Source organism: Elaeis guineensis, chromosome 16 (genome assembly GCF_000442705.2).
Source record: "Elaeis guineensis isolate ETL-2024a chromosome 16, EG11, whole genome shotgun sequence".
Taxonomy (NCBI): domain Eukaryota; kingdom Viridiplantae; phylum Streptophyta; class Magnoliopsida; order Arecales; family Arecaceae; genus Elaeis; species Elaeis guineensis.
In genome coordinates, this window is record NC_026008.2 from 45,826,800 (window position 1) to 45,849,895 (window position 23,096).

At 37.5% G+C, this 23,096-nt stretch overlaps 2 protein-coding genes across 2 annotated transcripts; both read right to left on the reverse strand.

The window, feature by feature from the left end:
- Nucleotides 1–5,726: 5,726 nt before the first annotated feature.
- On the reverse strand, nt 5,727–12,218 carry LOC105032916 (probable methyltransferase PMT3). Its single transcript, XM_010907500.4, has 8 exons — nt 12,035–12,218; nt 10,710–11,231; nt 10,457–10,621; nt 10,166–10,348; nt 9,325–9,919; nt 7,842–7,954; nt 7,453–7,673; nt 5,727–6,336 (listed from the first exon to the last, which is right to left on the reverse strand). The coding sequence occupies exons 2-8, from the start codon at nt 10,974–10,976 to the stop codon at nt 6,015–6,017; spliced, it is 1,866 nt and encodes a 621-aa protein (XP_010905802.1). The 5' UTR covers nt 10,977–11,231; nt 12,035–12,218; the 3' UTR covers nt 5,727–6,014.
- Nucleotides 12,219–13,856: 1,638 nt separating this feature from the next.
- Nucleotides 13,857–19,434, reverse strand: LOC105032917 (NADH dehydrogenase [ubiquinone] 1 alpha subcomplex subunit 13-B). Its single transcript, XM_010907504.4, has 3 exons — nt 18,948–19,434; nt 14,295–14,366; nt 13,857–14,196 (listed from the first exon to the last, which is right to left on the reverse strand). The coding sequence occupies exons 1-3, from the start codon at nt 19,160–19,162 to the stop codon at nt 14,052–14,054; spliced, it is 432 nt and encodes a 143-aa protein (XP_010905806.1). The 5' UTR covers nt 19,163–19,434; the 3' UTR covers nt 13,857–14,051.
- Nucleotides 19,435–23,096: the final 3,662 nt, after the last annotated feature.

Below are 23,096 nucleotides of genomic sequence, written 5' to 3' on the forward strand. Positions count from 1 at the left end.
AGAATCGACAGCGAGCTCAGGAGTTGGCTGCACGCGTCAATGACTATCAGCACTTCCAAAATCAAATGATGGAGTGGATGGCACAGATGGAGCAGACGATACAGCTGATGAGATAGCAGCAGGTCGATCCGAGCTCCATCGTCGGTCCGAGCTCCGTTGAGCGCTCTCCGTCCCCAGCTCGTTCTCCAAATATCAATATTTGATGGCTTACTGATGTATTTTTTTTTATTTCAAACATCTTGTAATTTTAATTTAATATAATAAAATAATAAAATTTATTTATCAATTTATTATATAAATTTTTTATTTTAATTTTTTAATTTATAAAAAATATTATACATATAAATTTAAAATATATATTCATAATTTTTTTAAAAAAAATATGACTAAATTATTAGCGACAAAATTATTTCTGACGAAATATTCATCGCTAAAAATATTTTACTAATATAATTTAATTTATCAATAAATATATAATTAATATTGATAAAAAAAATATTCATCATAAATAATATTATTTACGATAAATTTTTTTCATTGCTAATATTATTTAATTTTTTTTAAATAATTTTTTATTAAATTAATAGCGATGAATTATTTTCGTTGTACAAATAGTTTTTTGCAACGAAAATTTTTGTCGCTAAAATTTTAGCAAATAATAGCGATAAAAATTTTTCATCGTAAATAATTTTTTTTAGATTAATTTTTTTCGTCAATTTTTTTTAACAACAAAAAATATTCATCGCAAACATCTTTTATTAGCGATGAAATTTTTTTTTCATCGTAAAATATGATCAATGATGGGACTATTTGCGATGAAATATTAGCGATCAAAATTTCGTCGCTAATATTATTAGCGACAAAAATTGATTATTAGCGATAAAAATTTTTCATCGTTAATAATCTATTTTATTGTAGTGAGTCTTCCAACGACTATGACTTCCACACTGCCTAGTCTCTTTCTCAGTGCATCCTAAATGAGACGATTCTTTCTTGGTTCAAGATGCTACAGATATAGCCATATGACGACTCGATCGATCTGATCGATCATCTGGAGAGCTATAAAGCTCTCATGATGATCCAGAGGGCAACCGACGCCCTCTTATGCATTGACTTCTCCGCAACTCTTTGGAAGGCTGCTCGAGCCTGATATTCTGGATTTCAGTTGGGAAGCATTAACTCCTTTGAGCAGCCGAGTATTCTTTCGTGGCCCAGTTCAGCACTAGCCGAAGGTTGCCACGGACATCCGACAATCTCTTCTTAATCAAGCAAGGTGAGACAGAAATATTGAGAGATTTTGTAGCTCATTTCAACGCGGCCACACTTGAGGTCAGAGACCTCAATGAAGACATGGCTATATCGACTATGAAGAAGGGTCTGAGGGGATCTAGATTTATCTACTCTCTAGATAAAACTCTCCCTCGGACCTATGCTGAACTTCTAGAGCATGCGTATAAGTACATTCGCATGGATGAAGCTGCTTCTGATCAACGCTAGACAGAAGAAAAAGGTCAGAAGAAGAAACAGAAGAAAAATGGAGCTCCAATCAAATCATGTCCGCCAATTACTAATAAAAGAGCTTCACCTCGATGATGAAGTCCGAAGCCAAGTAGCTATGACAGGTATGACTCCTACACTCCTCTCTCTGTTCTCCATGTGTAGATCCTGATGGAGATCGAAGAAGAGGAGTACCTACGACACCCCCATCAATGAAAGTACCATCGAAGAGCCATGACAGAAAGTACTATTAGTTCCATCATGATCACGATCATGATATCGAACAGTGCATCCAACTCAGGAACAAGATAGAGACCCTAATACGATGAGAGTACCTCAGAAAGTTTCGACGAGATCGTCCGACTCAACCTCCCACCGACCAAACAACCTCAGCCACAAACTGAGGAAACACTCAACAATCAAGCAACGGTGGAAGTAATCAACATGATCTCCAAGCGATAGAAGAACTGGAGGGCAACTTTCAAAGAAGAGCCGATGAAAAAATGATGCCTCGATAATATAATTACTTTTTTGAAAGAAGATATTCAGAGAATTCAAACTCTCCATGATGATGCTGTCGTTGTTTCGACAATGATAACAAATTATGATGTAAAAAAAATTTAGTGGATAATGAAAGTTCGATGAATATTTTGTTTTACTCGACTTTCTCCTGAACGTGACTATCGATTGATCGGTTCAGAAGAGTCTCGACGCCATTGATCGGTTTTACTGGAAATGCAGTTATTGTGAAAGGTCTGACCTTAATGCCATACTCGGACGATCTGATCTTAATGCTCTGAGGGCAGTAGTCTCGATATATCATCTGCTAGTCTGATTTTCAATAAAAAATAAAGTTGGAGAGATGCATAGAGATCAACTATTTGCTCGATGCTACTTCCTTGTTTCCATATAAAATAGTCAACCTGAAGACTCTTTGTCTGTTGATAAATTGGACCAAAGAGAGAATGAAAAAAGAGGTGAACCAGCCGAGCAACTGATTTTTGTCCCACTAAAAGAAAGGAATCTTGAGAAGACAGTCCAAATTGGATCGTAGCTATCTGATCCAGAGTGATAACAACTAATAAATCTACTCAGAGCAAACATCGATATTTTTGCTTGATCAGCTACTGATATGCAAGATATTTTTTCGGAGGTAATAATCCACCGGCTAAACATTGATCCAAAGATTAAGCCGGTGAGATAAAACAAAAGATCTTTTGCTCCTGAAAGGCAGAAGGTCATTGACGAAGAAGTCGACAAGCTCCTCACAACTGACTTCATCAGAGAATCTACTTATCCCGATTGGCTCGCCAATATAGTGATGGTGAGAAAAGCCAATGAACAATGAAGAATCTGCATAAACTACACAAATCTAAATAAAATTTATCTGAAGGATAGTTTTTTCTTATTGAAGATTGATCAACTAGTTGATGCGACTTCGGAGCACCGACTTTTAAGCTTCATGGATGCTTTTGCAGGCTGCAATCAAATTCAAATGGCATTCGAAAATAAGGAGCACACAGCTTTCATAACTGACAAAGGGATCTACTGTTATAAAGTAATGCCTTTTAGTTTAAAAAATACCAGAGCCACATATCAACGGCTAGTTAACAAAATCTTCAAGGCACAAATCGAGCAAAATATGAAAGTTTATGTGGACGATATGCTGGTAAAAAGTCCTCAAACTACTGATCATATTCGGAATCTGAAAGAAACCTTCAGCATACTTCGACGACATCAGATGAAGTTGAATCCGACTAAGTATGCATTTGGAGTAATTTCTGAAAAGTTTCTCGAATTTTTTGTGTCACAACGAGGAATCGAGATCAATCCCGAGAACATAAAGGCTATCATCAACATGAAGGTTTCTAGTTCCAAAAAAGAGATATAGCAGCTTAATGCAAGGATCGCCGCACTTAGTCGATTCATCTCAAGGTCGACAGAAAGATGTTTGTCCTTTTTTAAAATCTTGAGATAAGCAAAAGCCTTCTCATGGTCAGATAAGTGCCAACAATCTTTTGAAGATCTCAAAAGATATCTGACATCTCTACCACTACTTACAAAATTAAAGGTTGAAAAAATTTTGTATCTCTATTTGATGACTTCGACAGGAGCAGTTAGTTCAGTACTTGTCCAAAAAGATAAAAATTGAATTCAACAATCGATCTACTACACTAGCAAGATGCTTCATAATATCGAAGTAAGATATTCAAGAGCAGAGAAGATGATCTACGCTCTAATCATATCACCACAACGACTTCATCCATACTTTCCAACACATCCTATTATCATCTTGACAGATCAACCGTTGAAGATAATCTTATAGCGATCGAATACTTCAGATCGAATGATAAAATGGACGATAAAGCTTGACGAATTTGATATACAATATCATCCACGTCCATCAATAAAAATATAAGTTTTGGCTGACTTCGACATCGAGTATAAATACCTAATAATAATCCTGAAGATGAAGTTAACGACAAAATAAAGCCAGTTGAAACTTTCGAGCCCGACTTAACATCGACATAGGTGCTACATATTGATGGAGCATCTAATGCATAAGACAGCAGAACTAGTCTCATCCTCATCAATTTCGACAGGATTATAACTGAATATATCTTTCGATTCAATTTTAAAACTTCGAATAACCAAACCGAATATGAAGCATACTTAGCCGGCTTAAAGTTTGCCAAGAAACTCGATATTGATAGCCTGAAGGTCTTTACTGACTCACAGTTGATTGCCGAATAGATCAAAGATGAATTTGAAGCCTAAGATCCCATTATAGTGAAGTATCTTCAGAAGGAGAAAGATCTAACATCAATCCTAAAATATTTTAAAATCTTTCACATCCCAAGGATAGAAAATGCTCGAGTTGACGTACTTTCATGACTCACAACCACTTCTTTCAACTCATTGGATCGGATATTTATCGAATGTCTTGAACAACTGAGTATAGATAAAGTTGAAGAAGTACTACAAATCAATGATGAACTAAGCTGTATGGATCAGATTATCCAATACTTAACTGATGGAACTCTATCTGTGGATCCTTCAGAAGTCAACCGACTCAAATGGATGGCTTCGCAATACATTTTGATGAATGGTCAACTATGTAAGAGGTCATTTTCTCTTCTCTTACTGAAGTATTTGGGACCGACAGATGCCGACTATGCAATGAGAGAAGTTCACGAAGAGATTTATGAAAATTACTTGGAGAACAAATCTTTGGCTTATAAAATCTTATGACAAGGATATTATTGACCCATCATGAAGAAAGATTCTGCTGAACTTATCCGAAAGTGAGAATCATATCAAAAATATGCAAATATACAACATCAACCGACCAGTCAGTTGACATCAGTTATTAACATCAATTATTGCATCAGTTGATATCAAAAATTTAAAATTATATTTTTTATTTTTTATTTTTTATTTTTTAAAAAAAATAAATAATTGAACTTGTTATTCTAAATGATGTTTTCAAAAATATTATTTTAAATGATAATTTTTTTTCATCGATGACGTGATCATCATAAAATACTATTCAAAATAATATTTTATATAATTTATATTATTTTAATAAATAAATTAAAAATTAAATTATTTTTGTAAATAAATTTTTTTTAAAATTATTTAGGTAAAGTGCTCTCTCTGTTGGGCTTCAATACTTGCTCTTTTTGGTCTCGGTTGCAATTATTGTCCTTCTCTCTCTCGCTGAATTTTGTTTCGGATTCCAAGATCATATTTTGTATTCCAGACTTCCGGTCATGCACCGCACTGTACCTTTTTACCACAGGCAACATAATACTTCTCCTTTTTTTAATCAAAAAATATACCACGGGCAACATAATACTTCTCCTTTTTTTAATCAAAAAATAAAAAAGATTTTAACTGGATCCCATTTCTATAGGTTGCCAAGGAATCCCCTATGATTTAGAGAATTATCAAGTATCTTTTTGATGCAGATGATATTAATTTGTAGGCTCAAACAAAAGAAAGAATAAAAGCAGACATAAGAAAAATGAAATCAGTGCCAAAATGCTTGGATGAGGCCAAATGCCAGAGGCAACAGAACAAAATTGGTAGGCAAAGACCGTACATTTCTAGGCTTACCAAAGGAGCCACATACCTTACAGTTTTGCCTTCGTTCTTTTATACTTGCATAAGATGTTCCATTGAACAGAATTCACCTTCAGCTAGTTTATTTTATTTTCGCATCCATCTAAAAGGAATATTTTGAGCATCTCTATTGGATGAAAAGAAAAAGGACTGTTTTTCAAATGGAAAAAATAGACAAAAAAATGTATGAGGTAACACCGAAAAAGGCCTACGGATCATTGCTCAAAAACCGGGCCTACTAACTTCATATCACTACAGTTAGAATAAGAAAAATAGGGGAAAGAAAACGGCTCACTCCGCTAGATTTTTTTGGTGCGCGCAGGTCATGCATTTTTTGACCCAATTGCATAGGCAGTTGGGGAACAAAGGAAGTCAAAGCTATTTAAGCACGTTTACGCTGAATCCTTGAGACCGTCATCTACGAGCCACATCTTTTTTTGGATAATAAATACCATCTCACCATCTTCTGAATCCGAGTTCGGCTCAGCATCCACCACGGCAACTGATTCCCATTGCAATGCTGTTAAAAACTTCTTGATGAACTCAATGATTGGCCTCCTGTCCCGGAAAATTATGAAACCAGTTGGCCTGAGTATTCGGTCCATCTCAAGAAGCAGGTCTTCAGCGCTGCAACCTTTTTTCTCGATGTCCGTGAAGACAGTCCAAGCATGGAGGAGATCATAAGTACGAGGGTATGTTGAGAATGCCTCACACCTGTCAAATTTGAGATTAATCATTAAAACCCAAATTTGATGAATTAAAAGATAAAATAGCATTTGCTTGCAGGGTTCAATATTGGCTGCTATCTTAACTGAGACAAAGAATGTATCAGCATAAGTAACATAGTTCCTACTGTATGCTAATTTCTCCATGTAATCTAACTATAAACCTGTTGATATCAACCATTGAATTTTCTCATCCCCCTCTCAAGGCTTACCCTGAAACTACCAAGACGTGTCTCTGTAAAACAGGCACACACATGCATGCACGCACGCATGCACGCATGAGAGAGAGAGAGAGAGAGAGAGAGAGAGAGAGAGAATCTTTTATGGTTATATTACTAAAATAGAAAGAGGTGTTGGTGCAATCAACAAGAACCTTCGATAAGGTAGAACCAGCATGAGATGGATTGCCAACATAGTGCAGGTTTGGCCACGGCCTCAAAGAAGAGGATTTCGATTTGGGCTAAATGGGGTATTGCTTGAAAAGGAGATGGATAGTGCTCAGCCGGCATTTTTTAGGATAGTGGTCAGCAGGCGTCTTTTCAACATCAAAGAACGTGGCAATAGATAGAAACAAAAGGTAAAATCCACCAAGAGAGCACAATTCAATGGGGTACAACTTGCTATTTACCTAATTTAAAATTTTGCCTCATGTTTTAACACTAGATATTGAGACAATCTGGAACTTCAGCAATGACAGATTATATCAAATTAGAAACAGCATGAAGCAAACCTTATCAGAACTTGTTTTACTCACAAGCACATAACACAACTTAGGAGTTTGACAGATTACTGGGCAAGCTATCTTCAGATGCACTAACCACATTTTGGGAAATCATCAAAACAAGGTTGCCCTACGAGTTAATCTACTCAATTTAGAAGCTCCTCCACAGTAGATGGGCTTACAAATAGTCCTAGGACCATAAATGCACATTTCAACAATAATTAATAGGCTAACCACCAATATTGACCTTTGCTTTTAATGAAAACCTCTACACCACTGCCTGATTCTACACACGTGACTGAGAAGTGGCAATAAGTGGATCAAATAGATGCACAATTCTAAAGTTCAGAACTTAGATGCATATAAATAAAGACAGCTGCTTACCAATCATGCATTGTGCCTATTAGGCCTCTATCATAAACTATCTTGAGGGTATTTGGTCCATCTTCCGGCACAACATTCATAACCCAAACATCTTTGTCTCTGAGGGCAGCTGCAAATGATCCCATATTAGCCTTCATGTCCATCAAGTTCCTCAGAGTGTTTGGTCGTATTTTTGGACTCAATAGGCTCCAATAACTCTCAACCCTTTCTTGCCAAATCTCCTACAGCATATGAGCAAATATGAGAAACCAAACTGCTATACCAATGATGATCTGTAACTCTGTATATTAAATGTGTATGCTTGCATTAACTGGCACACAAAAAGACAACCGCAAAAATAAAATAAAATAAAATAAAAAATTAAAGAGCAGAAATGCTTGCTCTGTTACCATGTCCTTGTCAAATGTCTCGCTAGAAATACCAAAATCAGCAAGGCGGGGAGGAGGTGTAGTTAAGCGAGCTGGCCAAGGAGCCAATCCACTTCCCTTATCTCTATGGTTCTCTGCAAAAACAAAAATATTTTGGAAGTTACCACAAATATTAATTTCAAAATTTATGAAGGACGATAAGATGAGTATTGTTTATCGCAAAAAAGGAAAACAAGGGGTCTACATAGTTGACATCTAAGATTTTCATCAATAACTGGAGTGTCTTGTATGCTGTTTAGAATTTCCAGAGAAAAAAAAATACTCTGTTGACACATATGGCTGTCCAGAGAACAAGGTAACAAACACCACAAATTCTTTCCACGAAGATGAGGCATCAAATTTCTAAAACCTTTTTCACCATCAAAGGTGTTAAAATTGCTAATGACTAAAACAATATTTGTTTCCTCTTGTAAAAAAGGCAACAGCCCAATAGTTGCAGTCCTCTTCAAAATTGGTGTAAAGTCTGCGATCGAATCTTGGGATTGCTCCCAAAGTGTTGTTCAACATGGTACTCCTGCCATTACCTCAAAAGCAAAAAAAAAATGTACAAAAGATTTGGCTCCCCTTGGTTGCATACAACTTGCATGCTACAGAATATAACGCATCATTCTTATCGAGACACAAGCACGACTTTTGTGCATCAACACAAGGCATGGTGTTTTTATGGTTGTTCTCTCACGCATAGGTTCTACAACAGGTAACATTATTGCAATAACAATCTAAACCCTTAAACTTGCAAAAAACCAGCAAATGCAGTTTCACGGTCCTCTATACAAACAACCTTGATAGCATTTCCAGATAATGCTGGCCAACTTTCAAAATGACTAAACTCATAATCAGGCAATCAGTGGCACATTATAAAACAAATAAAAACAGCTTAATAAGTAATAACCCTATCCCCCAGCCCCACCTGCTGCATGCCCCTACCGCTGATAGAAAAAGAGCCAGAGGGAACATGAATCTGAAAGCACACAACTACAATCTGCATGTCCAAAATAAGATGCTCTATGGTTTATATAGGGCAAAACATATCCAATCCAATGAAAATGACATTGTCATAGAACATCTCTAGTCCATAAAAAATTGTCCGGGTTCATATGGTTGTGCACTTGGCATATAACATGCCAAAACGAAAAAACTTATACAAGGTCAAAAGGGAAACCATAAGTCCATATTAGCAGAGATAAGCACAATACTTATTAAACAAACTCACCAATAAAACATTCATGAACAGATTTTTCCAGATCACAACAATTACTCGAAATAGTTTCTTACATAGCTAGACTCCTCAAAATAAGAGCTCAACAAGCACACCCACATAATAGTCACAAGCAATATTAAATATTCAGAAATGGTAAAATAAGCTTGGGAAAATCCAATGACTTTTGTAACATGAAGAAAGAAAGAAATAATCATAATCAATGCAAAATGCTAGGATACTCACGTTCAGAGTAAGGAGTGATACAAGCCTCCATTGGGACACCCCAGATAGCATCTGAATCGTCATCAGATCTGCATAGAGGAGGTCTTGTGCCTGGTGCTCTGTTCATGTAACAGTCATTTGTCAAAGGTTTAACCCATATAACTGTCTGGTTTCTTTTGGCAGCAATTTTCCAACACATTCGTTCAACCAGTGCACTCATTGTTCTCCATATTCTAAGATCCTCTTCATCCTGAGCATATGCTTCAGGAGATGAATAGGCAAAATAACCACCTGGCCTAAGCAGCCTATCTAACTCAAGTAGAAGGATCCCATCCCTTTGAAGCCAATCAATTCTACATCGAGAACAGTGAGCAAGTTCAAATGATCTGCTAGGGTAAGGAAGTCTCTTCGTCCCTAGCACACCAAGGTATGCAGGAATTCCTCTCTCCAAAGCAAATTGAATCTGGTTTTGATGAACATCATTTGGTGCTAAAGACATCGCTATAATATTTGAGGAAAGAAGATATCCTCCAAAACTTGCAACTCCACAACCGACATCGAGGATCGTCCGGATTCTTCCCTCATTATTCAAATTATTATTTGTGAAGTTAAGCATCTGTCAATCCAACCAGGAACAAGTTTGTTCATTTTGTCACCCAATACATTAAAGGAACAAATGCACAGCAAACATGACAAATGCACTGGCCAGTAATTAGAAGATTTGACAATCCTCAAGTATAGACATAAGCATCTTTAGAATGCATACAAAAGGTAATGATTAGAATTAGAATATAGTAAAATGCCAGAAAAGTGCTAGCGTCCCAAATTAAGCTCCTTAATAGTGTAAGCAAACCACACTTACATTTGCAAGTGATGCTATATACTTATCAGCTCCATAATGAAAATGAGTTCCACCTCCAGGAAATGCAATCTTGTCACCTTTGACAACCATCCAGTTCTGGTCAGACTTCTCATGTGCGAGGTGGGTGTGAGGTATGTTCACCCGCCACACTTCATCTCGGCTTTTTGGCCACTTGATTGGAATCTATAGCACATAAGTAATAACACAGTGAGCAAAAGTTTTAAAAATACCCAATAACTGTGAGGTAACCATATATCATGGGTATTTTCATTAAGGCACGCCCGAGCTGACCTTATAAGCCAGTGGTGGAGGGATCAAGCAATTGAAACGCCTCTCCGGCTGGGGGCAGTGCCTCTCATAATGTTCCATCAAAGATAGATCCAACTTCAGTCGTGTTTGAGAAATAAGATTTCTGTCTAGGCAGGGAATCAACTCTGAATGCCGATCATCACAAATCTTCATGGGCAAAACAAAAACGACTATATTCAGCAAACATGATAGTCAATGATCGCAAACCAAAACAACTAGTTCTACAAACACTTACTGGAAAGCTCTTGGGTACAAGACTGCCATCTCCATCGTCCAGCTCAATAATGGACTCATCGGATTTGCCAACCTCTCCACTATCATCATTACTCCAACCAATTGATCTTGAGAATCTACTACCGTACTCTAAGGCAGAGCTAGTATGCTGCCCCCGAGAACCAAAGAAAGAACCATAATATAGGAACAGAAATCCTAAAATGAGCGCCATAAGACACAACGATGGAACCAAATGTTTGTTTTGACCTCCATCTGCTCTCCCCCTCATGATGTTAGCTAACAAAATCTATTATAGGTCCTTCTACAGCAGCATTCAAATGATCATATAACACCAACCTGTGATAAAACAAATTAAGACCTCACAAAAAAAACTACAACCCGTCCACCAAAACTTCAGTCAGCGACCTAACTTTCACTAAACTTGCACTGCCTTTCCTTCCTGATAAGAGATCCTAATCTGTTAAAGAGGAATGACAGAAAATCTGCAAAAATTGACCTTGAAGCAGACAGGTGGAAACAAAACCTGTAAACATTGAAGATATCTACTGTCAGTCCATCGACCATAAATTTCTAATCACTTATCAGAATTTAACCATGCCGACAGCCTTCAATACCAATGGGGAGGGCGGGTAAAAATGCATCCAGGTAATCAACCAGGAAATAACTGAGCGCATAGATCTGAAAGATTCAGCACGCAATCTAAAGATAGAGCAGAAAAAGAACTAAAACTATGATGTTCACTGCTTGACTTTCGCAAGATCGAATCTCACGAAAGACTGATCAAATCCACGTGATTCACTGGCCTAACAAACCTAGATCAAAATGTCTATCAATCAAAACAGTCATTTACTAACCCACATTGTTTGTCAGCCAAAAAAAAAAAATTCTAGATAGAAGATTTATCGCTACCAACTTCATATCATTGCGAAGCTATCCTATGAAGCGAAATCACGCTAAGAGCCGACCATCCAGAAGCAATAAATTCTCCGCCCAGCGCACCAAGAATCGATGTCACGGTAATTCCAATAATAGTAATAAAAATCCAAAAAATATTTTAAAATAAAAATCCCGAATTTAAAGAACCGTAACATGCATTCCGTTTTTCCAAATTCAATAAACCATTAACATTTCTTCCTTAAAAGCCGTAAACAAATGGTGAAGAAAATCTCCCACAAATGGAAATAGAAGAGAGATGATTCACAAACCCATCAACCACGCTAAGTGCCTCAAATTTCCACGACAAAAACCATCAAAACGAAGTAGATTTCATCAGTGAAATTATCGAAATGGAAGTCGATTGAAACAGAAACCTCTAAACTTGCTTACCGTGATGAGATCTGGACCGGATCTCGATCCGGTAAGCGAAAACCAAAACCCTAGACCGAGGGAGGCGCTAAGGTAAAGCAAGGAGCAGGGAGAGGAGGAGGAGAGAGAGACAGTGCAAGCAGATCTGAGCTCGCGAACGAGCGAGTATTTTAATCCGCTGGTCCAAAGGAGAGAGAATCACTTATTAGTTCTAATAATGAAAGGTCGCATTGCGTACAGACGCGCATACATGCATATTATATATACACACACTACAGCATAATGATTTGACTATAACAAAAAGTTTATTAATAGGTTGTTTGATAAGGAATCTAATTGAATACTTGATCGCTTGTTTAAGTCGATAAATTTGAAGAATAAGTGTCGGCTGAGAGACGTGTTTTCATCAAGATTACAAGGGATAAGATTATAAACATGATAAATAAAAATTTGTCTATTGCAAGTGGTCTTATATCTTTACTTTTATTTTCCGCTCGTCTCGGGTGTGTACCCACTTGTGCTGCCAGAATCGGTTAGAGCCTGAGAGGTGCAAACAAGGCCTGCCTCGTTCAATTTTTTCATGTATCTTGTGCTCCTGTCACGGTCAAAAGTGCAAAATATTTATCAGAGCCAGGTCAATGATTTCATTAGCGAACCCAAGTTTTCATTAGCAATCCTTGTTCTGATTAAAACTGATTTGTTTTAATCAAAATTAATTTACATCATTATAAGGGCAACGTCATGAAATTATTATGAGCAGACGAAAAGTTCTAACGCGTGACAAGAGAGGATTAGTACAACTCCTGATTGATGGCATACATGATATGACAGTTGAATACTAAATTACTAAAAAGTCCGACTTTAACGGGACTGAAGAACTTTGCAAGCAAACGAGATGGATGTCCAACATAGCATTACATTTTCCCCCCTTATGATTCTCCTTTGAAATAGTTGATATCACAATCTTAGCTGCATGATACCAGCCATCACCATAACCTTCTCGTTGTCACATTGTCCATACCATGCAAACAATCCAATAAATCCCTTCCATATGCAAAACAAACAAATTCAATTCCGTGCAACTTAAAACTCGCCCCCGCCTCTGACCAAGTAGCACAATCTATCTATGATTCAACCAAGATTCATGTTCTGCTATTTTACTAACTTACATTAAGAAAGTTCCAGGACCAACAGAGACGTAAATCAATAACTGTTGGCATTTATATATTACCGTGATAATATTTGGCAAGGTAAAATTCAAATCCTCACATATCCGCACACGTTTGACATGAGGAAAGCAACCAGATATAGCACATATTCCTCACAAAACTCAACTCCCTCAAATCAGATTAATAAGCACAGAAGAATTGCAGCCATCTACTTGCTGGTCGTGCACCAAAATACCCCCAATGCTCTTGATAGCGTAGAGTCGGTGCTGGCAAGCTTCTGCTGAGGGACCATGTGTCATGATATCTATCGTAGTAGAGTACAGCTATCGAGTGCCAGGTGCTCGTAATTTTGGGAAGCTTTCAATCAGACTCGCTAGTCCATTTCGGCGGTGCGCAAGGATGCACTTAAAGCGATTATATTCCAATCACATGAACCCCATCCATCAACCAGGATCACGTTCCGAGATGACAGACTTTTCACACATTCTGCCGACAGAAGAACCGCACAAAAACCAATTAGCATTCAAGGATGCAAACCAAGCATTTAGCTTCATCCAGCTGCACAGCACCTGCCTTTCTTCTTTTGCAATCCCCACCCATTTCTTACAAACAAGTCAAAACTCCAACAATTATTGTTAGCACAGACCAACACAAAATTAAAAATTATTGCGAGATAAGAGAGTTATTGTGTGTTGAGGTTTTATTAATTGGGCAAACCCTTCCGACTGTCCAAGCAGGAGGTGTTTACAAGGACTAGAAATTTCGAACGCTGACATGTTGGATGGAGTCAAGGCTCCAACCAAATTGAATAACCAGAGAACTCAAATTTAGATGATCCAGATGAAATCGAGAGCACGTACTGCATCCTCTCACCATACATCTGGTCGGAGTTCACCAGTTGCTGGTGGCACCCACCGCCCAGAGTGGTACACACTCTCACCAACCTTCCACCCAGGCACAACCTTCATAATTCTGGCCTCCTCTTCCAGATATTTCTTCCATTCTTTCACAAATCTACAAGCAAATCAAAGGATACCCAACAAGAGATTCATAAAAAGGCAAAAACCTACACATTATTAAAAAGCTGGTTTAAAGTAAGATACAGCCCTCACCTTTCATCTTCTTCTGCTTGAAGCATGGGCAGTATTGCTCTGCGAGCAGCATATTTTTCTTCCTTGAGCTCACTAAAGATTTCAATACAGCAGCGTCATAATCACATGAGGAATAATTAGTCAAAAATGTGCCTAAATATACTAAACAGATTTTTTTTGGTGTTGCAAATCTTAGTGCAATTAAACAACAAATAATCACGTAAGGCAGACACTGTTGCACGCTAGGAATTATCTGGCAACAGAAAAGGCTAAAACAAGCAATGTGTAATAGATCAGAGTACTGAGGTGATTGAGGTACAATTATCAAGAATTGCTTCAACCGAGAAAGCTTAGGATTTGTATCACTTGAGAACAACATAGTGGAGAACCAATAGAGGCTGCATAGACATGCAATGAAAATATCAATATGGTCCAGTGAAAAGTAATTTCAACGGATCTTGGAGTTCAGAAAAGAGGATGGTAAGACCTAAGCAGATGGGATGGAAGTCATAAAAATAAAGAATTTGTTGCTAATATAAGAGACGAACTTCATAAACTCAATAAGCATAGATAGGACTGGGGTTTGCAGATTAACATTTCATGTTCAACACTGATGGGGGTTTAAGATGGGGGGGGAGAAGATTTTCGGAGCTTGTTGTAGTTGTCAACCGCAGCCGCACGTAAACCCAACATGAAGGCATCGAAGTTTAAAAAAAAAAAAAAAAAGGAGAGATGAAAACTTTTGGGTCCTTAACAGCAGTCAAAAGCCTATCTGATTGATGGTGGTTCCCAGATATGTGGGGGTGTGGGTGTGTAGTACTAGATTAACAATTTGACACAAATGCACAACAGCATTTTCAAATTGATTTTGTAACTGCTACTCATCATGAGCAAACCAAGATTCAGGATGGGGCCTTGGTGAACAATCAGTTATATCATCCATGCATTGCAATCTATAAATTCAAGATATACACTACCTGGGTTTAGCTCAAGCAAATAATGTTCAATGGCAGGTCAAGTCAGGGTTGATCCCAATAAATTAAAGAGCAGGCAGTGAACACTTTAAACTAATCACACCAAGCAACACAAAGTTTGATTGCTCTTGCTTAAAAGAATCATTTGTATAATCTAAACCAAGACTAACGCACAGAAAATAAGTGTACCGCAATCAAGACCAAATCTTGGTCATGTCAATGAGATGTGTTGTCAATGAATCCCAAAGAAATTTCCTTTTAACATATTACAATTAGATGCTATCATCATTTTGTCTCGGTGCATGTCCAAAAAAGTGGACGACACAAAAAGTTGTGAAAGAGGGAACTTTAAGTTGTCTTTTTTCTGAAATAAAAGTAGGAATAGGGAGCTTTGTCCAGAAATAGGATCTATACCAAGATTTAAAGAGTGCTGCTTCTAGGGATGTTGATGGACTGGGTTGGCCCTAGGCTGGAGCAAGCCTGAGGTTTAAACCTCAAGCCTAAGCCCAGCCAGGACCAGATTTGGCCCAAGGATGTCAGCCTGTCAGGCCCGAGCCTGACCTAACCCACTTCATGTTTTGGAGTCAGGTCCGGCCTAGAACCAGCCCCTATTCATTTTTTACTGAATTTTCAGCTCAGGCCTGACCTGAAAATTGACTGGGCCTCAATTTCTTGGCCTTACCCAGCCCGCAACCCCTAAAACCTGAGCTGAGCCTGGTTTTTTCTGGTTTTGGTCTTCAAGCCAGTCAGGCCAGCCCAGTCCATTTGACAGCCCTAGCAGTTTCAAAGGTTTGACCGTGGATTTATAATATTTTGTTAACACCCAACATCATAGAAACAATTCACTAGTCAGTTTACTGGTAGATCATCCAGCCCAGTCCATTTGACAGCCGATATATAATATTTTGTTAACACCCAACATCATAGAAACAATTCACTAGTCGGTTTACTGGTAGATCATCCCTAGTCACCGAAACACAGTTGTCCCTAAATCTCTCTCTTATATCCATTCAAACGACCAGGAATGGGACTTGCAAAGTGCTTTATCTCATACAAACTTCTCTTGATGGTTCTACGGCTAAGCCGAGAGTTAATAGATGACTTAGGAATTTTATTGACCTAGTTTGAACACCATATGAATACCACAATGCTAGGTGATAACCACTTTCACATGGGAGCAAAACTTGCGCAGCTCTGAGCCTAAGGAGCTGATTTAATGTAAAAAATCTGGAAGTTTCTGCGGTCAGATTTGCAAAACTAGTGACTGGTCATTAGCCTATTATAGTAAGGTGACATTAGGTCTAGATAATATAATGTCGTAATGTACATGTTTCTACTCTCTACTGCTATAGAAAACAGTAGACATCAACCTTCTGAATTCAGAATGATTCACCTTCACATAAGAGCAACTCCAAATGACATAGTACATTAGCAATGACATGTCAGGACGAAGAGAAAGAGGGCATCAAGGGTGGTCATGGGCCCTGACTATCTCAACAAAGACCAGAAATGGGAAAATACACCCAATCCTAAATTACCAAAGTGCTAATATAACGTATCCGAGTAAATTTTGAACTTTTCTAATAATTTATGGCATAAAAAAGCAAATTAAAATTATAATGTAATCATAATCAGATGAACAAAACTCCATTGATGTTGGGTTCTCAACAACCAACACCCAAAAACCCAAAATCCCTAATTTTTCTTTGATGCTAATATAACATGTCCTCGAAAAGTTCAACGTTTCACACAATTTGTAAGAAGTAAAAAGTTTAAATAGAGTGCTTTTTAAAAACTGAAAATTAAATTGTTAAATCATGATCAGATCAACCGACCTCAATCAATCTCGAAATCTTGACATAAATAGCCAAACCCTACAAAGAAATGGGGACAAAACAGCAAGCTTTGTAGATTTTTGCTAATTTGTCCCACATCAAATGACAGTACCAATAAAAGCCCAACAATTTGACAAAGCTAAAATTAACACTATCATCATAAAATCAGGTAAATAAAACTCTCTGAATCTTGATTTCTAAAAGAAAAAAAAGAAATGCAAAATTCCTAAAATTCCACTCATTTCTTAATCCCTTATCAAATCATAATGCCAACGAAAATCCAATTTCTCTACCGTAAGAAAGAGCAAGTTGAAACCGTAAAGCATATTCAAATCTATAGAACGAGGTAGATGGGGAAGGAAGATGTAATATTGGCAAAGATCATCAAACAGAAACCAGAATTCTAAAGGATCTTCCACAGTGTATTTAAATAATAATCAGTCAGTAGACCTCCATCGATCTTGGTTTCTCAACATCAATACCCAAACTTTAAAAGGGAAGGAAAACATTTGGAAACATTTTTAAGCTTCAACCTATTTCTTTATCCCCAAATCAAATGCCCCGTGGCCATAATTCAACTCATAGTGAAAGAGGGATCAACAACCTGCGATAGTGATCGGCAGGTTTCTGCAGCTTAAAAAACAATAGCAGGAGACCATGGGCTAAATGGGCCGCCTTGCCCACTTGAGCCCGAAACCTTTTGGGCAGGCTTGGGCCAACTGTTTAGTTCCACAGGCAGAGATGGGTCTGGAGAATAGGCCCATTTAATAAATAAGCCAGTCTCAGACTAGAGGATTAAAACCCAATCCAAGCCCGTCCTGGCCTCACCGGATTTTTTTTTTTTTTTTTTTTTGCTTGTGTTATTTGTTTATATTTGATATGTTTATAGACTTAATTAATAATTGCTGTTGATATCTGAACTTAATGGGATGATAGATATGTTGTAGGTTGTTAATGATATTTAGTTATTCATGTTTAGTATTTTTTTTAAAAAAATAATTTTAAGCATCTTTCATCTAGACCCAAACCAAAGCCCGAGTAAGAGCCAGGCTCAGGCCTAGAAGGTAGGCCCAAAGGCCGTGCATAAGCAAATTGGGTTGACCTTGGGCAAGGCCAAGCCTAGCCAGCCACAGCCCAGCATATAAACAGGTCTAAATAGCAGTGGTGAAAACGAACATAGCCTTCACATATGATACAGGTTCACGGATAACGAATCCAACAAAATGGTATATTAACAGCAGGCGATAGCAAGAAGAAGATAAAATGGTGGTGATAGGTACTAATTGCCACCGCAGAGACCAGATATGGCTAAACTATACCCTAATTTCCGTGGTTATCCTTCTGACCACAAATTTTCTTATTGCTAAAATCCCATACACATCAAAAAATAAATCTTTTTCTCACAAGTTATGATCTACGGATCAAAAAATATTTTAAGAAGATTGCTGCCAGGAAACAAATTTTGAACTTAATATTTGAATCACGACTAGATCGACGAATCTCCGTCATCGTCGGAACTTCAACATCAAAATCCAAACCCAATGAGAAAAAGGCAAAAATCTCTAAGTTTTTAGAGCATATACTTCTAAAAAAATATATTAATCTTTCCCCAAAATTATGACCTAATGATCTTGAATTAACTGGATCACTGTCAAGAAACAAGTCGAAGTCAATATTATCATGACGATCGGATCAGTAAAACCTCCATCAATCTGGCTTATCGACATCATCAACTCCCAAACCCTAGAAACATAAGAAATACCGGGCACCATTTCTAAATTCCCAAAAGCAAACCCAAATCACAGTAAGAAAAGAACATATAGACAGATCCCTGCAAAAGATAAGGGAGGTGGTGAAGGACTGACCGACGGATCTTGTTGCCCTTGCCCACTTGGTACATACCCCAGGAGAATGCACCGAAAGCGGTGAGGAAGATGGCGGCGGCGCTGGGGCCCTTGTTGGGGATCCGCCGCGCGTACCTCACCGGAGGGAAACCCCCCGGCGGCGGCCCGTCCTGGAGCACCGGCATCTCCTTCACGCTCACCATCCCCGGCTTCTTCCGAATCACCGCCTCCGTCATCGTTGACCAGTGATTCCCACCCCCTTCCTTCCAGTCCGATTCGACCCGACCGCGGTTCCCGACTCACAAGAGCATAAAGGCAAAGACCGGCGATGAGGAGGCCTGCGTCGGAGGAGAGTTGGTTGGGGGGCCTTTGTTGCCCGGGGGGAACGCAGGTTGCCATGCTCCGCGGGGCAAATTGAGATCGTTTGTTTCTCGCCACGTGGACTAGCAGCAAGACGTAGCTCGTTTTAGGTAGCCTCCTGGGATGAACGGGACTCGTTAGTGCATGAATCTCTTAAGTTTTAACCCTACCACGCAGGTACAAGTTTTCTCTCCAATTTATCCTGATAGAGCGATACAATAAATCATAATAAATAAAAAATTTTAATAACTAAATTCTTATTATATATTAAATAATAAATTTTAATAATACTCGACCAAAATTTCCTCTCATTAAAAGCACAGACATTTGAGACGTAAAATCCTGATCATATCTCTAATCTTTCTTTAAAATCCAATAATACTCGGTGCTCCATATTTAAGGATGCTATACTCAATTTGTTGTTTCCTATATATGAGGAAGAAATGACAATTTTTCATATCCATATATTATGGTTATCATCAGTCACATGAGTTGCTTTTTATATAAAATATAGATATTCGAAGATGAACAATTCGTATTAAATGTACTCAAAAAACCTAATACTACATATATCATCTTGAGAGTTACCAATGAAGGTTACATTTTTTTCTATAGAAGTTGGAGAAACTTACGGTTGGCAAAAATCCTAAAAATAATATGTCAGGCTGCAGCTGCATTGTAGATTCATCAACCTATGGTGATAACCAACCTTAGTGCACTTGCAAGCAAATTATGAGTTGTTCAAATAATCTTCACAATTATGTTATTATGTGCCTAAAGGAGACACAAGCAACATATGAGCTACCCAATAATCTTAAAGATAATATAATGGTGAGCCTAAAAGGGGGAGACTTGGTTTGTTGCATTTTTTTCCTCATATAATAATGAAGTTTTTTTGGCTTATCTGAACAACAAAACCTTCCTCATATATGAAAAAATTGATACAGAATCCTATATTGCTGGTCATCTAATAATCAAGATTGTATTAATGCTTGACAAACTGAACAACATCATGATACATGAGGGCACGCTTGTTTCAAATGTAAGTGCCCAGAATGTCCAAGGTACAGTTTGGCGAGTTTGAGTTCAAACAAGCATAAATTTGGTAGAGTTCCAGTCAGTTCTGGTGTTGTTTTGGAGTCGGTGCAGATAAGGAGCAGTTTTGAATGTTTAGTTACTTACAATGCTGGTAATTACTTGTGTTGTTTCTGAAATCATGCCTAACTTCACTTTGGTATCTCTTGGCCAGAAGTGAGAACACCAAATCACTCAGTAGAGTCCCGACTGCGGGCTTTTTACAAGCTAACAAACAGTGTAGAATGGTGGGTAATTCGGGCCCCTCGCTAGCACTAAAACAAACTTTCATCCATGAGATTTGGCATGCAGTTACATTGCACTTCTACTTCAATAGCAAAATTATGGGCGGAATTAAGCAAAGCAAACCAAGACAGGCCTCGCTCTAGCTCGATCATTTTATTTTCAAGCTAAGCTCAAGCTAGCTCATTTAATTTTGAACCATTGTCAAGCTGCTCGAGAACAGCTTGTTTGAGATATTTAGTGAGAATTTACGATCATCTTGGGCTCTATCTTTTGAATGTAGATCATCAACATGGACTCTCACTTGTCCGGTTCAAAGAAATAATCCCCATTAAATCTTTAGGTTATAATTGTAGTACATTATATTCTATGTAATCTATATTAATTTATATAAATAACTATGAGATAATGATATTATCTATTACTTGTATGAGTAATGATAATAATTAGAATAATATATGACATGTAAATATTAGTATTTCGAGCTAATCCAAGCCGAGCTTGAATAAGCTAATAAGCCTAGCTCCAGATGGGCTCGTTCTTAAACAAGCGAACCGCGTCAAGCCAAATTCCAGGCAAGAACTCAGACCACTTTGCGAACAACTTGCTTGTTTGTTTGCTAGCTGTAATAAAAAATGCACGCCATATACGTGCATCACCAATGTCCTCTTTTTCAAGACCCGTCTTGACAATCATGCTACGTTAAACATTTCATGTCATGTCTTCGTGGACCAAGATACAATTTCAGTTATTTATTTATTTTTCTAGTGACCAATTTCTTTGAGCAGGCTCTCGAATGGATTAGTAACATAACCCTGTAAAAATAAGTTACAGTAACTTACAACATACTTTATCTCCCCAAAAAAGAAAGAGGCAAAACTCTCGATCCAAAATTTATAACCTGCAAATGTGCAGTTACACCCATGGAGATTTAGAAACCTGTGGGTTGAACATCTTCAACATTATCGTGTTCAGCGGTGGCACATAAAATCATAAGATTAAAGAATTCATTTGGGTTTGCATGTAATTAACTTTGACGTCAATTATTTAGCTATCATATTAACTCATAATAGTGCAATAACGTGTCCAACAGACTATCCATATGCTGTCTGAACCTGCAATTACCTTACATGCAGAAATATGTGAAATATCATTAAACTATCAATTAGCCTGATCCTGTACCGGAACTCCAAAGTGACAAACATGAAATTTTTCTATTCAAGAAATATGGCAGCAAAAAGGTGTTGTATCACATACCTGAAATAAAGAGAGCTGGATTTCTCTTATAAGTTCCCAGATGATTTTAAAGAAGAGGCAAGCATCTAACTTTGGGTAACAAAGAGTTTGAACCTCCACCTGAGTGAGCTTATTGTGTTGCCTTCCAGAGGCTTGGAAGATTGGAATAACAACATTCAGCACCAATAAATGGACTATATAAATACACTCCATGCAGGAATACGAACAATTCAATTTCGTGACGCATGAAATCCTTATAAAAATCTAAACTATGTAATGAATTTATTAACATATGGGTTCAACCAATAATATCTGGTTTCAGTAAAGAGAATATTTTAGGCAGATGACTTTATGAAAGGACTCGCATACAAGCTCCATACCAAAGAATCTATTTCAATTTTTACCCATCCATTTCCTTGGTGGTGTAGACCTTGTCTCCATTTTCATTAACTGAAATCAGAGACATCATTGTTTGTTGGGTTCCTTAACATAGAAACCACCAAAATTTATATCATATAAGAAGAATAAAACAACTAATCTTAAACATACTAAGATTAAGAAACAAAAATAACAAGAATCATTGAAACAAATAGAACAGGATTCAATTATTTTGACAGAGAGAAGTAACAAACTGTACTGGAAACTCTCAATCCCAATTAGATTTTCTTGAAATGCAATGTTTAAAATCCGATTCTCAATGAAAACAGAAAAGCTAATCAGATCAAACTACATATAAGCAGACCGAAGCTTAAACCCAAAAAAAGGAAAATAAAAACCCCAATCTCAGATTGGAAGGAATAGAAAGATAGTAGGGAGGGAGGGGGGAGAGAGAGAGAGAGAGAGAGAGAGAGAGAGAGAGAGAGATGCAATGCTCTGCAGGTCCAGGGATTTATTAGGTTTTTGGGCTTTTGGGGAAGCACCAGGAAGCCTTTTAGGCTGTTAATTGCCACTTCTGGGCATGCGAGATGCACGAGCATGCATTGTCTTCTCTTATTTTCTTTTCTTTTGGTACAAGAGCATATGTTTGTTTCTCGTAGCTTATCCGCAGTATGAAAATGTTTTCACGGAATTGGTACCTACAAATTTCAACATTAGCACAGTGAATTACAATAATGTCATTAGAAATATGCTATCAATGAAATGATATAGAGAATTTTTATTTTCTGTGGCGAAGAGAATAAACTGATTTTTCAAACGACAAATTGAAGTACACACTCAACAAACACGATATATAGCACATTAAATAAATATAATAAT

Bases quoted from the DNA above. Each gene is read 5' to 3' on its own strand.
- LOC105032917 (XM_010907504.4), bottom strand. From the start codon at position 19,162: ATGACGGAGGCGGTGATTCGGAAGAAGCCGGGGATGGTGAGCGTGAAG. The intron at 14,367-18,947 runs GTCAGTCCTTCA...TGAAATCTTTAG, and splicing joins AAGGGCAACAAGATCCGTCG to TGAGCTCAAGGAAGAAAAAT. The intron at 14,197-14,294 runs GTGAGGGCTGTA...ATTTGCTTGTAG, and splicing joins CAAGCAGAAGAAGATGAAAG to ATTTGTGAAAGAATGGAAGA.
- LOC105032916 (XM_010907500.4), bottom strand. From the start codon at position 10,976: ATGAGGGGGAGAGCAGATGGAGGTCAAAACAAACATTTGGTTCCATCG. The intron at 7,674-7,841 runs GTAACAGAGCAA...CATATGCTGTAG, and splicing joins AGACATTTGACAAGGACATG to GAGATTTGGCAAGAAAGGGT. The intron at 6,337-7,452 runs GTAAGCAGCTGT...CAAATTTGACAG, and splicing joins ATAGGCACAATGCATGATTG to GTGTGAGGCATTCTCAACAT.